The sequence below is a fragment of the Nomascus leucogenys genome, chromosome 8 (genome assembly GCF_006542625.1).
Source record: "Nomascus leucogenys isolate Asia chromosome 8, Asia_NLE_v1, whole genome shotgun sequence".
NCBI lineage: Eukaryota > Metazoa > Chordata > Mammalia > Primates > Hylobatidae > Nomascus > Nomascus leucogenys.
The window spans coordinates 14231656-14244515 of NC_044388.1; the positions used below are offsets into that span (position 1 = coordinate 14231656).

Here is a 12860-nt window from a genome sequence, read left to right on the forward strand (position 1 = left end):
TCTCTTATATTACTTGCTTTTTTTTTTTTTTTTTTTTTTGAGACAGTCTTGCTCTGTCACCCAGGCTTGCTCTGTCACCCAGGCTGCAGTGCAGTGGCATGCTCACAGCTCACTGCAGCTTCATCCTCAACCTCCACCTCCCGGGCTTAAGTGATCTGTCACCTCAGCCTCCCAAGTAGCTGGGACCACAGGTGTGCACTACCATACCTGACTAATTTGTGGATTTTTGGTAGAGGCGGGTTTTGCTACATTGCCCAGGCTGGTCTCAAACTCCTGAGCTCAGGCGATCTGCCTGCCTCAGCCTATGAAAGTGCTGGGTTTACAGGAATGGGCCACAGTGCCTGGCCTTGTTTACTATTTTACTATTTCTGATTGTTTTTCAGTTCCTTCGTAGTATGTTTTAATGTTTATTTTATTTTATTTATTCATTTTATTTTTATTTATTTAATTGAAACAGAGTCTCGCTCTGTTGCCTAGGCTGGAGTGCAGTGGCACCATCTTGGCTCACTGCAACCTCTGCCTGCCAGGTTCAAGTGATTCTCGTGCCTCAGCCTCCTAAGTAACTGGGATTACAGGTATGCGCCACACGCCTGGCTCTTTTTTGTTTTTTCTTTTTCTTTTCTCTCTCTCTCTTTTTTTTTTTTTTGTATTTGTAGCATAGATAGGGTTTCACTATGTTGGCCAGGCTGGTCTGGAACTCCTGACCTCAAGTGAGCCACCCATCTCGGCCTCCCAAAGTGTTGGGATTATAGGCGTGAGCCACCACGCCCAGCCTTATTCATTTTAGAGACAGAGTTTCACTCTGTTGCCCAGGCTAGAGAGAGTGTGTTAGCCTCACACTCCTGGGCTCAAGTGATCCTCCTGCCTCAGCCTCCCAAGTGGCTGGGACTGTGGTCACGTGCTACCATTCCTCACTAATATTTTTTTGTTTTGTTTTTTGTAGAGGTGAGGGTCTCTGTATGTTGCCCAGGCTGGTCTTCAACTCCTGGCCTCAGGTCATCCTCCTGCCTTGGCCTCCCAGGAGTTGTTGGAATTACAGGTGCAAGTGAGTGTGCCTGGCCCCAAGTTTTTGTTTGTTTTTTTGACAGGGCCTTGCCCTGTCGCCCAGACCGGTGTGCAGTGTTGCGATCTTTGCTCACTGCAGCCTTGACCTTACAGGCTCAAGTGATCCTCTGATCTCAGCCTCCGAATTAGCTGGGACTACAGGCATGCACCACCACTCTAGCTAATTTTTGTAATTTTTGTAGAGACAGAGTTTCGTCATGCTGCTCAGGCTTGTCTCAAACTCCTGTGCTCAAGTCGTCTGCCCACCTTGGTCTCCCAAAGTGCTGAGATTACAGGTGTGCGCCACCACGCTCAGACCAAAGTGTTAATATTTCTGATGCAGGTTCCTGTGCACCAGTCTTAGAATGTTTTGAGCTCTTCATATGTAACTGGTGGGAGTATAAATTGGTACAATTAAACTTTGGGAATTAAAATTCTACTCAGACTGCCTTTATATTACTGGACCCCTGTAAAAGTGAGGAAGTGACTTCTTCAGTTTTATGCCACACTCTGTTACCTAGGTTGCAAAGCATTTCTGCTTCAGTCCTGAGTCTAAAAGTTGCTCTTGATCTGCTCTATTCACTTCTAGTTTTCACCATCATCCTGAGCTTACAGGGCCTGACACATTATTCAGCAGAGGTGAACCTTGCCCAGATACCATGGTATTCTTTTCTTCTTGACCCTCTCTTACCACCATAATCTTCTTTCTAGTTTTCTCTTTACTTTAAAAACAAAACCCCCCAGACACTCACGTGATGAGACAGTGAAACAGTATTATGTACAGAAAGTCTTCTCTTTCACTTGGAGGAAGGGAAAGTAGTTCTCCCCAATGGAAGGTCATTGAAGAAGGGATATGCTCAATCAGAATGGGCTAAATTAAAATAACTGACAATACCTAGTCTTGGGTGAGAATGTAGAGCACCTGAAAATCTCACATCTTGCTGGATGTCATACATTGCTGGTGGAAGTGTGATTTATTACAACTTGTTTTGAGAAATTATTTGGCATTATCTACTAAGCCTTCATGTGTGTGTGTAATGTGTGTTAACAAATCTGCTCTTGGGTCTGTAATACAGAAAAGAATGTTTACATTCATCAAAATGTGTATACATAACAGTTTTATTTGTGATAGCCCTAAACTGCACAGAGTACTCATATTCCTCCACAGTAAAATGGGTGATAGATTGTGATATATTCATACAATGAAATAATATTCAGCAATGCAAAAAAGGCATTACTAATACACATAACAATGCTGCTGAATCTTACCAATACAACTTTGCTTGAAAGAAATAAAAAACAAAAGATGATACCATTTATGTGAGTTTCAATATCATCTCAAACTAATTCATGGTAATATGCATCAGTATAATAATTACCCTTTGTGCCAGGGATGTTTACTGATTGGAAGGCAACAATAAGGGAGCTTGTTTTAGTTCTGGAAATGTTTTATATCTTCATCTTGGTTGTGGTTACATAGGTGTATGTATTTATAAAAATTAAGGTATAACAGGATTAATGCATTTTACTGTATATAAATATACCTTAGTACACAAAATTTTATTTTTTTAATTAATTTTTATACATTTCCTCTGATCCCTACCTCTGCCCAAGAAAATCTCAAACAATGCTGCCCACTGGAATGCAAACTGGAATTACATTAAATTTGCCTTGTAAGTTGGCAAGACTCTCAGACTTTATTGATACAGCACTAAGTCTTTTTTTGAAATTCAGAATACGATACTTGTTGAAGTCTTTTTTTTATATCCTGTAAGTTTTAATAATTTTCCTCATTAAAAATTCTCTTAGATTTATTCTTAGGTATTTTTCGTTGTGAACAAGCTACTAATCCATTTATATTTTCTAGTTATTGCACTATTAAGTTATTTTGTATATTTATCTTGTCAGCTACGTTGTCAAATTTTCCTATTATTAATCTCTTGAATCACTTTAATAGAGACTCCTGGGTTTTCTTATCATCTGTAGGAAAGGAGAATTGTCTTTACTAAATTTTTACTAACTTTTGCACTGACTAAAGACTTCAACCCTGGGTTGAATGGTTAGAGGGGCATCCTTGCCTTGTTCTTTAATTAGTTGAAATATCTTAAGTATTTCAACAACACATATGTTTTAGTCTTTGTATCCTTTCAGTAGATTTTATTGAACCCTAATTTTCCTAGGAAGTTTTTTTTTTTTTTTGGATTGCCTACAGAATTTTATCTGATACATTTTTGAGATCTGATTTGATATATAATTGTTTTATTTTTCTTTTTCACTTTGTTGATAAATTCAATTATTTGATTTCTTAATATTAAGCCATTCTTGTATTTTTGGAAAAATGTCTCTTATTATTTGCATTCTTTATATGCACTACTGGTGGATTATGCTTTCTGATAACTCAGAAAGTTTGTATCTGTGTAAAAGTGAAGTTAATTTAATTTTTATCATTTTCATAATATGGTTTGAATATTATCTATACTTGCTTAATAATTATTGGACTTAATGGGATTGGTAAGGTCCAGTTTGTTTTGGATTCTATTGTAAACAAATCTTTCAAACCTAGTAAGTCACTTCTTATTGGCCTTTAAAAATGAGGGAGTCTCTACTTTTATTAGGCTACAGAGAAATAATTTCAGGTAAGTAATTTTCTTGTTCAGATAGAAACACACACAAACACACAAACTTTTTTGAAAATATATTTGCTATAATATCAAATTTTTTTGAAGTTTTCATTTTTATATTTTTTTTCCACAGTCCGTGGTGGATGACTGGATTGAATCATATAAACAAGACAGGGACATCGCACTTCTGGATTTAATCAACTTTTTTATCCAGTGTTCAGGATGTCGAGGTACAGAATGTTGAAATAAATGATGTACATTGAGCCTGTCAGTCCAGCAGTGTGACTTTCACTTCACCTGCTACTAGTCATATATAATTTACCCTTAAAATAAAAGATTATCTGCTAATCTTTTTCTGATAGAGAATATTATTGGTAAGTTATTTAAGGATATTCCATTTTTGTTCTTGTTCAGTTTTGCTCCTATAAAGTAACACATTAATATAGTTTTTGAAATTTTAGGAGGAAATCTGAAATTCGTTCAGTAGTTTCATGAATTGATTTTTAGATCATAGGCTTTTATAATTTTTACTCATATTATTTGTATGTATGCTCCATATTAGGAAGTGTGCTAGTTGCTAGCTTTCATTCTTTTATATCCCTGCCAGTATTTCGTACTCATTTTATAGTTAAGTTTAAATAATTTTCTTAAAGTAACACAAGTAGCAGAATCAGGTGTCTTAAGTTTACAATTGTAAGACAGTTTATTAAAGTGTAATTTTATTTTTATCAGTTTAGGAGATAACTGCTAGATCTTTTTCTCCTCTGGATAAATCTTAACAGGTTAATTTGTATTACATGGGGGAAATGAGTTGTTAAATCACCATTCTCTGCTTGTGAATACAGAAGAATAGTAATCTTTTATTGAGATAACTGACCAAATTGATTTCTTGAAGCCTTGTTTATTTATGTGCAAGTTATCACTTACCATATTGACATGAAGTAGTTTATCAAATATTTACAGAGCACTAACCTTGTACGAGATACTCCACCCGGGTATACAGAAGTTATCAAGGCAGTCTCTGCCGCTAAAAAGTGTTAAAGTATGTGTAATTTTTAAAGGCATCTTCATTGTGAGGAACAAAAAGGGAAATACATTAATAGTTCAGCAAAGGGCTCGGTGCAATGATAAGTATAATAAAACTGGTTACTATTTAATGACTGTTTAGTATGTGGCAAGCTGTGTGCTTTACTTACATTAGCTCTTTTAATCTTTGTTAACAGTCCCATCAGGCAGATCTGATCTTTATCTTGTAGATTGCAAACTGAGATGAAAGGGTTTAGGTAAATTTATTCCAGATCATACAGTTAGCAAGTGTGAAACTCAAGATTGAGAGTCAAGCTGTGTCACCTGGAGTGTGTGTCCCCAGCCACAAGACACTGTGGGAATAACAAGAAAGCAAGGGATGCTGATGCAGCCTAGGCTGTGTGTCTCTGTGTATATGTGTGAATGTGGGGAGGTTGTAAAAAAGTATATCCTACAAAAAGCAAACTCTGATGTGAGATTAAAGATGAGTAAAAGGAAGTTAGAAGGATGAGAAAGGCAAAAGGTAACATATTATGCAAAAAGATCTTAAGACAAGAAAGCATGTTTCAGTCCGGGGTGCAGAGGATTCTGTGGCTGAATCGTAGAGCATGGAGATGGGTGAGGAGATGGAGACTATTTGAAAGTAAGAAAGTTTGCTCATTTTACAGCCTTAAAGTAGGTGAGGCAAGCACTGATGATGTGCTTTATATAAATTTTCTCACATAGTCCTATTAATCAACAGACCTGTTGGATTGGGTTTTAATTTGAAAGCAATTAGTACTGTTTAAAATTTTTCCTTTTGAAATTTATTTTCATGGTTCAAAATAAAAAAGTTTAAAAGTTGTATAATAAGAAGTCTTTGCCTTTCTGCCTTCCCATCCATCTATACACAGTTAACTGTTGTTAACTAGTTTGTTGAACTTAACTGTCTGTCCATCTATCTAATTTTCATACCTATAAGGTAGGAATGTGTATTCTTTCCTTCTCCACCTCACCTGTCTTACACAAAAGATAATAGTGTATAGAGACCTTTTTCCTTCATTTTTAAAAACACAGGCTCATTGCATTCCTTTGTGTATATGTACAATAATTTATTTAACTAGACTTCTATTAAAAGACCAGTGTGTTATTTGTAGTCTTTTGCTGTTACAGAGAGTACTGTAATGAGTAATTTTATGTATACCTTATTTGGTCTTTATAAAGAATGTCTGTAGGTAAATTTAATTGTTATTATATTAGATACTGCCAAATCATCAGCTATAGGAATTGTACTCTTCTATACTCTCATCAGTGATATATTAAAATGTCTTTTTTTCTTAGCCTTTTCAACAAAGTGTATTAAGTTTTGGGATTAGTCTTCAGAATGATTTGAAGATAATATTTCACTCTGATTTTTAAAAGTGCTTTGAAGTTCACGTAATATACAAGTAAGCATTTTAAAGTGTACCAATTCAGTAGCATTTAGGGCATTCATAAATGTGCAGCTGCCTTACTTTGGGTTGCTGTAACAACACCATAGACTGGGTGGCTTTCAAATAATAGAAATTTATTTCTCACAAGTCTGGAGGCTGGAAGTCTGAGATCAGGGTCTCAATATCGTCTGGTTCTGGTGAGGGCCCTCTTCCACATTGCAGAATACTAATTTCTGGTTGTTCCCTCACATGGCAAAAAGAGGGTTGAGAGCGTTTTCTGGGGTACCCTTTATAACGGCACTAATCTCATTCATGAGGGTCCCACTCATCACCTAATTGCATCCCAAAGGTCCCACCTTCTAATACCATCACTTTGGGGGTTAGGATTTTAATATAGGAATTTTGGGAGGACACAAACATTCAATCCATTGTAGCAGTTACCACCTCTCTCTTTTCTCAAAACTTTAAAAGTCTCCCCAGGAAAATACCCTATACCTGTTAGGTAATCACTGTTTGTTCTTTTTTCCCTCATCCCTGGCAATCATGAATCTACTTTCTGTCCCTGAGGATTTGCCAGTCCTGGTCATTTTATATAAAAGGAACCACACAATATGTCACCTTCTGTGTGTGACTTCTTTCACTTACCATATGTTCTTGAGGTTCATTTAAGTTGTAGCATGTATCAGTAGTTCATTTCGTTTAGGGCTGAATAATAATCCATCATATGTATATATCACTATTTGTTTATCCATTCACCTGTTGAAGGACATTTGAGTTGTTTCCACCTTTTGACTATTGTGAATATGGCAACTTTGAACATTCGTGAACAAATATTTGTTTGAGTACCGTTTTTGAGTCTTTGAGGTGTAAATTCTTAGGAGTAGAATTGCTAGGTCATATAATAATTCTGTTTAAACTTTTTGAGGAACCACCAAACTGTTTTCCACAGTGGCTGCACCATCTTATATTCACCACCAGAAATGTATGAGGATTCCTATTTTTCTACATCCTCAACAACACTTGTTATTTTATAGTTTTAAAAATTATAGCCATCCTACTGGGTATAAAGTGGTGTCTAACTGTGGTTTTAATTTGTGTGCACTTAATGCCTAATGATCTTGAACTTCTTTTCATGTGCTTGTTGGACATGTCTGTATTTTCTTTGAAGAAATATACATTCGAGTCTTTGCTCATTTTAAAATTAGATTATATGTCTTTTTGTTGATGAGTTGTGTATATTGTGGATACCAAACCTTTTTCAAGTATTTAACTTCAGCTATTTTTGCCCACTCTCTAGGTTGTGTTTTTAACTTTCTTAGTGATGTTTTTTGATGCACAATAGGTTTACATTTTATTAAGTCTGAGTTCTCTTCCTTTCCTTTCCTTTCCTTTTTCTTTCCTTTCTCTTTCCTTTCTTTCTCTCTCTTTCTCTTTCTCTTTCCCTCCCTCCCTCCCTCCCTCCCTCCCTCCCTCCCTTCCTTCCTTCCTTCCTTCCTTCCTTCCTTCCTTCCTTCCTTCCTTCCTTCCTTCCTCATACATGTGTCACATTTAAGGATCCATTGCCAAATTCAAGGTCATGAAGATTTACCTCTATGTTTCCTTCTAATGGCTATTGCTCACAAATCTGGAGGCTGGATTTTATATTTAGGCTGTTAATCCATGGTTAATTTTTGTGTATGGGATGGTTTTAATTTGTATTTCTCTAATGAATGAGGGTTGAGAACCATTACTGTTTTTTCTTTGAATTCTCTGTTCCTATCCTTTGCCCATTTTTCTTTTGACTACCTTTATAGTTCCTGAAAAGACATTTGACAAAATGGGTGTTAAAACATTTTTGTTAAAGGGGCATAGAAGCATATTTTCTTAATATGATTTATGAAGAAAGCACACTGTCTTTTACATCAGTAGAATATAATAAAAAATCCTGACATAGACCTAAGTACCTATGAGACATTAGTAAACATATGAAAAGAAAACATTTTTTACTTACTAGAAAAGGAATTTACTAATTAAAACTATACTTAGTTACCATTTCTTTTTACCTATCAGATTGGCACAAGTTTAAAATCATAACATTCTGTTGTTCAGGCTGTGGTGGGGGAAAGCAGACACTGTTACATTGTTGGTTAGAATACAAATTGATAAACTCTTTTGTAAAGGTATCCAGGAATATCTACCAAATCTATATTTATGTTTTATCTGTTGACTCAACCATCTTACTTCTGGGATTTTACCTTGAATATATATACCTTCAGCAGTAAGAAAATAGGTACACAAAATTAATGCAACATTATTTGTTATTGGAAAATATTGGAAACAATCCAAATGTTTATATGTAAGACAGTGATTGAACTGTAGTGTAGCCACATGTTGGACTTTTGTGCTACTGTAAAAAAGAATGAGGAAGATGTCTGTGAATGGATGTAGGATTTTCCCTGTTTTTTTTTTTTTTTTTTTTTTTGAGACAGAGTCTTATTCTGTCACCCAGGCTGGAGTGCGGTGGCGCGATCTCGGCTCACTGCAGCCTCCGCCTCCCGGGTTCAAGCAGTTCTCCTGCCTCAGCCTCCCGAGTAGCTGGGATTACAGACACGCACCACCGTGCCCAGCTAAATTTTTTTTGTATTTTTAGTAGAGATGGGGTTTCACCATGTTGGTCAGGCTAGTCTTGAACTCTTGACCTCATGATCCACCCGCCTTGGCCTCCTAAAGTGCTGGGATTACAGGCGTGAGCCACCGCACCCGGCCTTTCTCTGGATATATTTTTAGGGCAAAATACAAAGTGCAGAATAATATCTAAAGTATGCAACTTTGTTTTTTGTTTTTTGTTTTTTTTTTTTGTAAGAAAGAAGGGAAAATAACAGTTCATTTCACCAAAAAGAAATACAGGGAAGAAAAACCTGACAGTAATGAATTGGTTACCTAATGAGTGAGAGAGAGAGAGAGAGAGAGAGAGAGAGAGAGAGAGAGAGAGAGAGAGAGTGTGTGTGTGTGTGTGTGTGTGTGTCGGAAAGTTTAGAGGGAATTGAGGTGAGGGAATGATACTGAATTTGAATATAGTTTTATAGTTTTTGAATAGTCCTGACTTTTGGAGCTATCTTAATATTTCAAATCCCCAAGAAAACAAAATCAACAAAGACGGAGGGGGAATATCCTAAAAATGAATACAAACAGAACAAATAACCTTTACACCATAATAACAACCACACTGAAAGGTGTAAAATTACTAACCAACGTAACTTTGGAACTTAGTAAGTGGGCTATGAAACTAGTGGGGTCGGGGAGAAGTTTGATGAAGAGCACAATATTTACCCAGTCTCAAAATGTCTCCTTTCAAGATATCTACTATTTACAGGGTAAAATAGAAACTTTGTAATGTAGAAACTTGATAGATACCACCTTAACAAATGATAAAAGCAAACATTGCAAGTTAAGGAGCTAATTGCTATTATGTGCTTTCTGAAATGCCCTTAGAAGAACTCAACATCACTTCTGTAATATTCTTGCCAGAAGTGCATAGTCTGAATCTACTCATGAAGAAATATAAGACAAGCTTGAATTGAGTTATATTCTTCAAAATAACTATCCTGTACTCTGCAAAAATGTCAGTGTCATGAAATAGTCAGAAATGCCAGGTGTGGTGACTCACACCTGTAATCCCAATACTTTGGGAGGCTGAGGTGGGCAGATCACCTGAGGTCAGGAGTTCGAGACCAGCCTGGCCAGCGTGGTGAAACCCCATCTCTACTAAGAATACAAAAATTAGCTGGGCATGGTGATAGGCGCCTGCAATCCCAGCTACTTGGGAGGCTGAGGCAGGAGAATCACTTGAACCAGGAGACAGAGGTTGCAGTGAGCCAAGATCACGCCATTGCACTCCTGCCTGGGCAACAGGAGCAAAACTCCGTCTCAAAAAAAGAAAAAAAGAAAAGAAATGACTCAAACTGTTCTAGCTTAGAGTAAAGAAACGTGACAGGTGGCTGCAGTGCATGATCTTAGAATTTCTTTTGGCATAAAGGACGTTATTGAGACACATGTGAAATCTTAATTAGCTCTGTGGATTAGAACATATATAGTATCAATTGTTAATCTTATGCTTTGGAACATTGTACTATACTGTGGTTGTATAATAGGTTTATTTGGGGAAAATACACACTGAAATATTAAAGAGTAAAGGAATATCATGTCTGTAGCTAAACACTTATTCAGAACAAATGCATGTGTATATGAAGAGTGAAAGAAGGATAAAACGGATGTAAAATGTTTACATCTGAAGAATTTGAGTGGAAGGTATTCAGAAATTCTTTGTACTTTGCTGTCTTTTCTGTAAATCTAAAATTATGTCAAAGTACAAAAATGAAAAAAATAATGTTTTAACCCCAAAGCCAGTGTCATGCTCAAGGGAAACCAGTAGTCATTGTCACTGTCAAAGAAGACAAGGATACCCAGCCTCACAACTCTTATTTAACATTATATTGGATATATAAGCCAACACATTTGGACAATAAAAAGAAGTAATTATGATCACTGTTTTTTTTTGTTTGTTTGTTTTTTTTTTTTTTTTTTTTTTTTTTTTGAGACGGAGTCTTGCTCTTTCGCCCAGGCCGGAGTGCAGTGGCGCAATCTCGGCTCACTGGAAGCTCCGCCTCCCGGGTTCACGCCATTCTCCTGCCTCAGCCTCTCCGAGTAGCTAGGACTACAGGCGCCCGCCACCACGCCCGGCTAATTTTTTGTATTTTTTAGTAGAGACGGGGTTTCACCGTGGTCTCGATCTCCTGACCTTGTGATTCGCCCGCCTCGGCCTCCCAAAGTGCTGGGATTACAAGCGTGAGCCACCGTGCCCGGTCGATCACTGTTTTTAAAATGATGTTATTCAAAATAATATTGCATGTTTAGAAAACTCAGGAGAATCAGTTTGCAAAACTATTATAAGCAATAAAATAATTCCATAATATATTGAGATACAGAATTTATAGAGAAAAATTACTATCCTACAGCCAGTTAGAAGATTTAAAGATCCCCTTTTCAAGACAAAAGTGAGGGGAAAAATTCTTTCAGATTTACATTTCACTGTGATGGTGTAAACCAGGATAAATTTCCAGTGCATCAAGAGTTTAAGGGCAAAAACAAACAACAAATACAAAGAAAAATAATACAAGCACTCAGTGAAAACTAAGAATTCCTTTATAACCACGGAGTGGGGAAGACCTTTTTATTAACTGACTCGCAATTAACTGACTCAAAAATCTGTAAGTTAGCAAAGATTCATAAATGACATAAGAAAACAAAAAATTTGTAAGATGGAGACACATTATAGGGAAAGTCAAATGACAAGGGACAAGTGGGGGAAATTTTTTGGTTTTACAAAGGCTGCTATCTCTAATATATGTTGAGATAAGATTTGCATTTTATAAGGACTCCTTGTCTTGCACATTAATATCCAAAATCTAGATTGGCACTTTACTGTGTGAGCCCATTTTCCCCTAAAGCTGCATAAGAACCAAGGACGAAAAGAGTGTTTTAAACATTGACCTAAAGTGGGAAGACAACAAGGAAAGGGAGAAAAAAAAAATCACAATTCGCCGCCTGTCCCCACCCAAGTTCCCGGCTAGAAGTGATATCACCAACAATGACAAAACAAAGTGGAACATCTTTTCATGAGTGAATAGTATGAACAGCTCCTCCTTCATTGGCTCCAGTATCCCTGTTATCATTATTTTGTCATCTTGGCTCTTGAGCCAAGCCCTAGGGTGCAGTATTGGTTTTCTAATTTAGCTATCAAGTTGCATTAGCACCCATAGTTGTTTTTCTAGCTCTGCTGAAATGTCTGTAGTCTCTTCATTTCAACCAGCTGGAGTGAATCCTGTTTACCATTGGAAACCTCAGAATAGGCTAACTCAATATGTAGTAGTAATAGATATATTCAGTATCAATGAAGTGGGAAAAATGCAAAGGTAAAGTTGATTTAAACACTGTTGACTTAGAGTTGCATTCTAAAGCTATATAAATTCATAAGTGTTTATTGGAATAAGTTATGAGAGAACTAAGAACACAGAATTATAGCATGTATTCAGGGAACTATGCATAGCAAAATGAAGATATGTTCTCCATATATTCAAAGTATTACCATTGCTAAATATACCTTGTTGATACACGTACATATTTACTTTGGTATGTACTTAAACATAACTAATTTCAGAAATACATGGTTTTTGATAAGTAGTTTTCATTGACAGATGTGCTTCTTTTTAATAAGGATTGTTGATCAAACTTGAAAGTTGGTGGTTAAAAGCAACCTTCTTTCTTAGTTGAATATAACAAGGAATGTTTCTATTTTGCGCTGTTTGTGCCTAACAGAGAAGTTCCAGATGCCTCAGGGCTTTCTAGGAGTGCAGAATTGCCAGAGAATTAATCATCTAGGAGCACTTAATCTAAGAGTTTCCTGAACTTAACCCAGTTCGCTGGCTAATTAGTGTCTCAGTGATTTTTTCATGGCATCTATAAGCCAAAAGAAATACCTAACAGTTCCTTTCAGGAAGTTGTTATGTCCAAACTATTTATTTAGGTCCTCACAACTTAGTAGCCGTTTAGAAAATGACATACATAATTGAAAAAAATTGTATTCATTTCTCAAATAACTGCAGTTACTTACTAATGTGTGTACAGATGTGTTGGGCATTGTATAGCTTCTCACATTTTGAATTATCTTCATTTCCTGTCTTATATTGGTTTTTTGATAGCCCTTGTTGAAACTCAGCCT

The 12860-nt window shown here is 36.4% G+C and overlaps 1 protein-coding gene across 2 annotated transcripts in view; it reads left to right on the forward strand.

Moving 5' to 3' along the window:
- STAG1 (stromal antigen 1) overlaps window positions 1-12860 on the forward strand; it is a 417686-nt gene that overhangs the window by 182343 nt on the left and 222483 nt on the right. For both annotated transcript variants that reach the window (XM_003265265.4, XM_030816776.1), the window contains one exon: window positions 3799-3895. In XM_003265265.4, the coding sequence (XP_003265313.1) occupies window positions 3799-3895 (97 nt within the window). The remainder of the gene's footprint in view (window positions 1-3798; window positions 3896-12860) is intronic.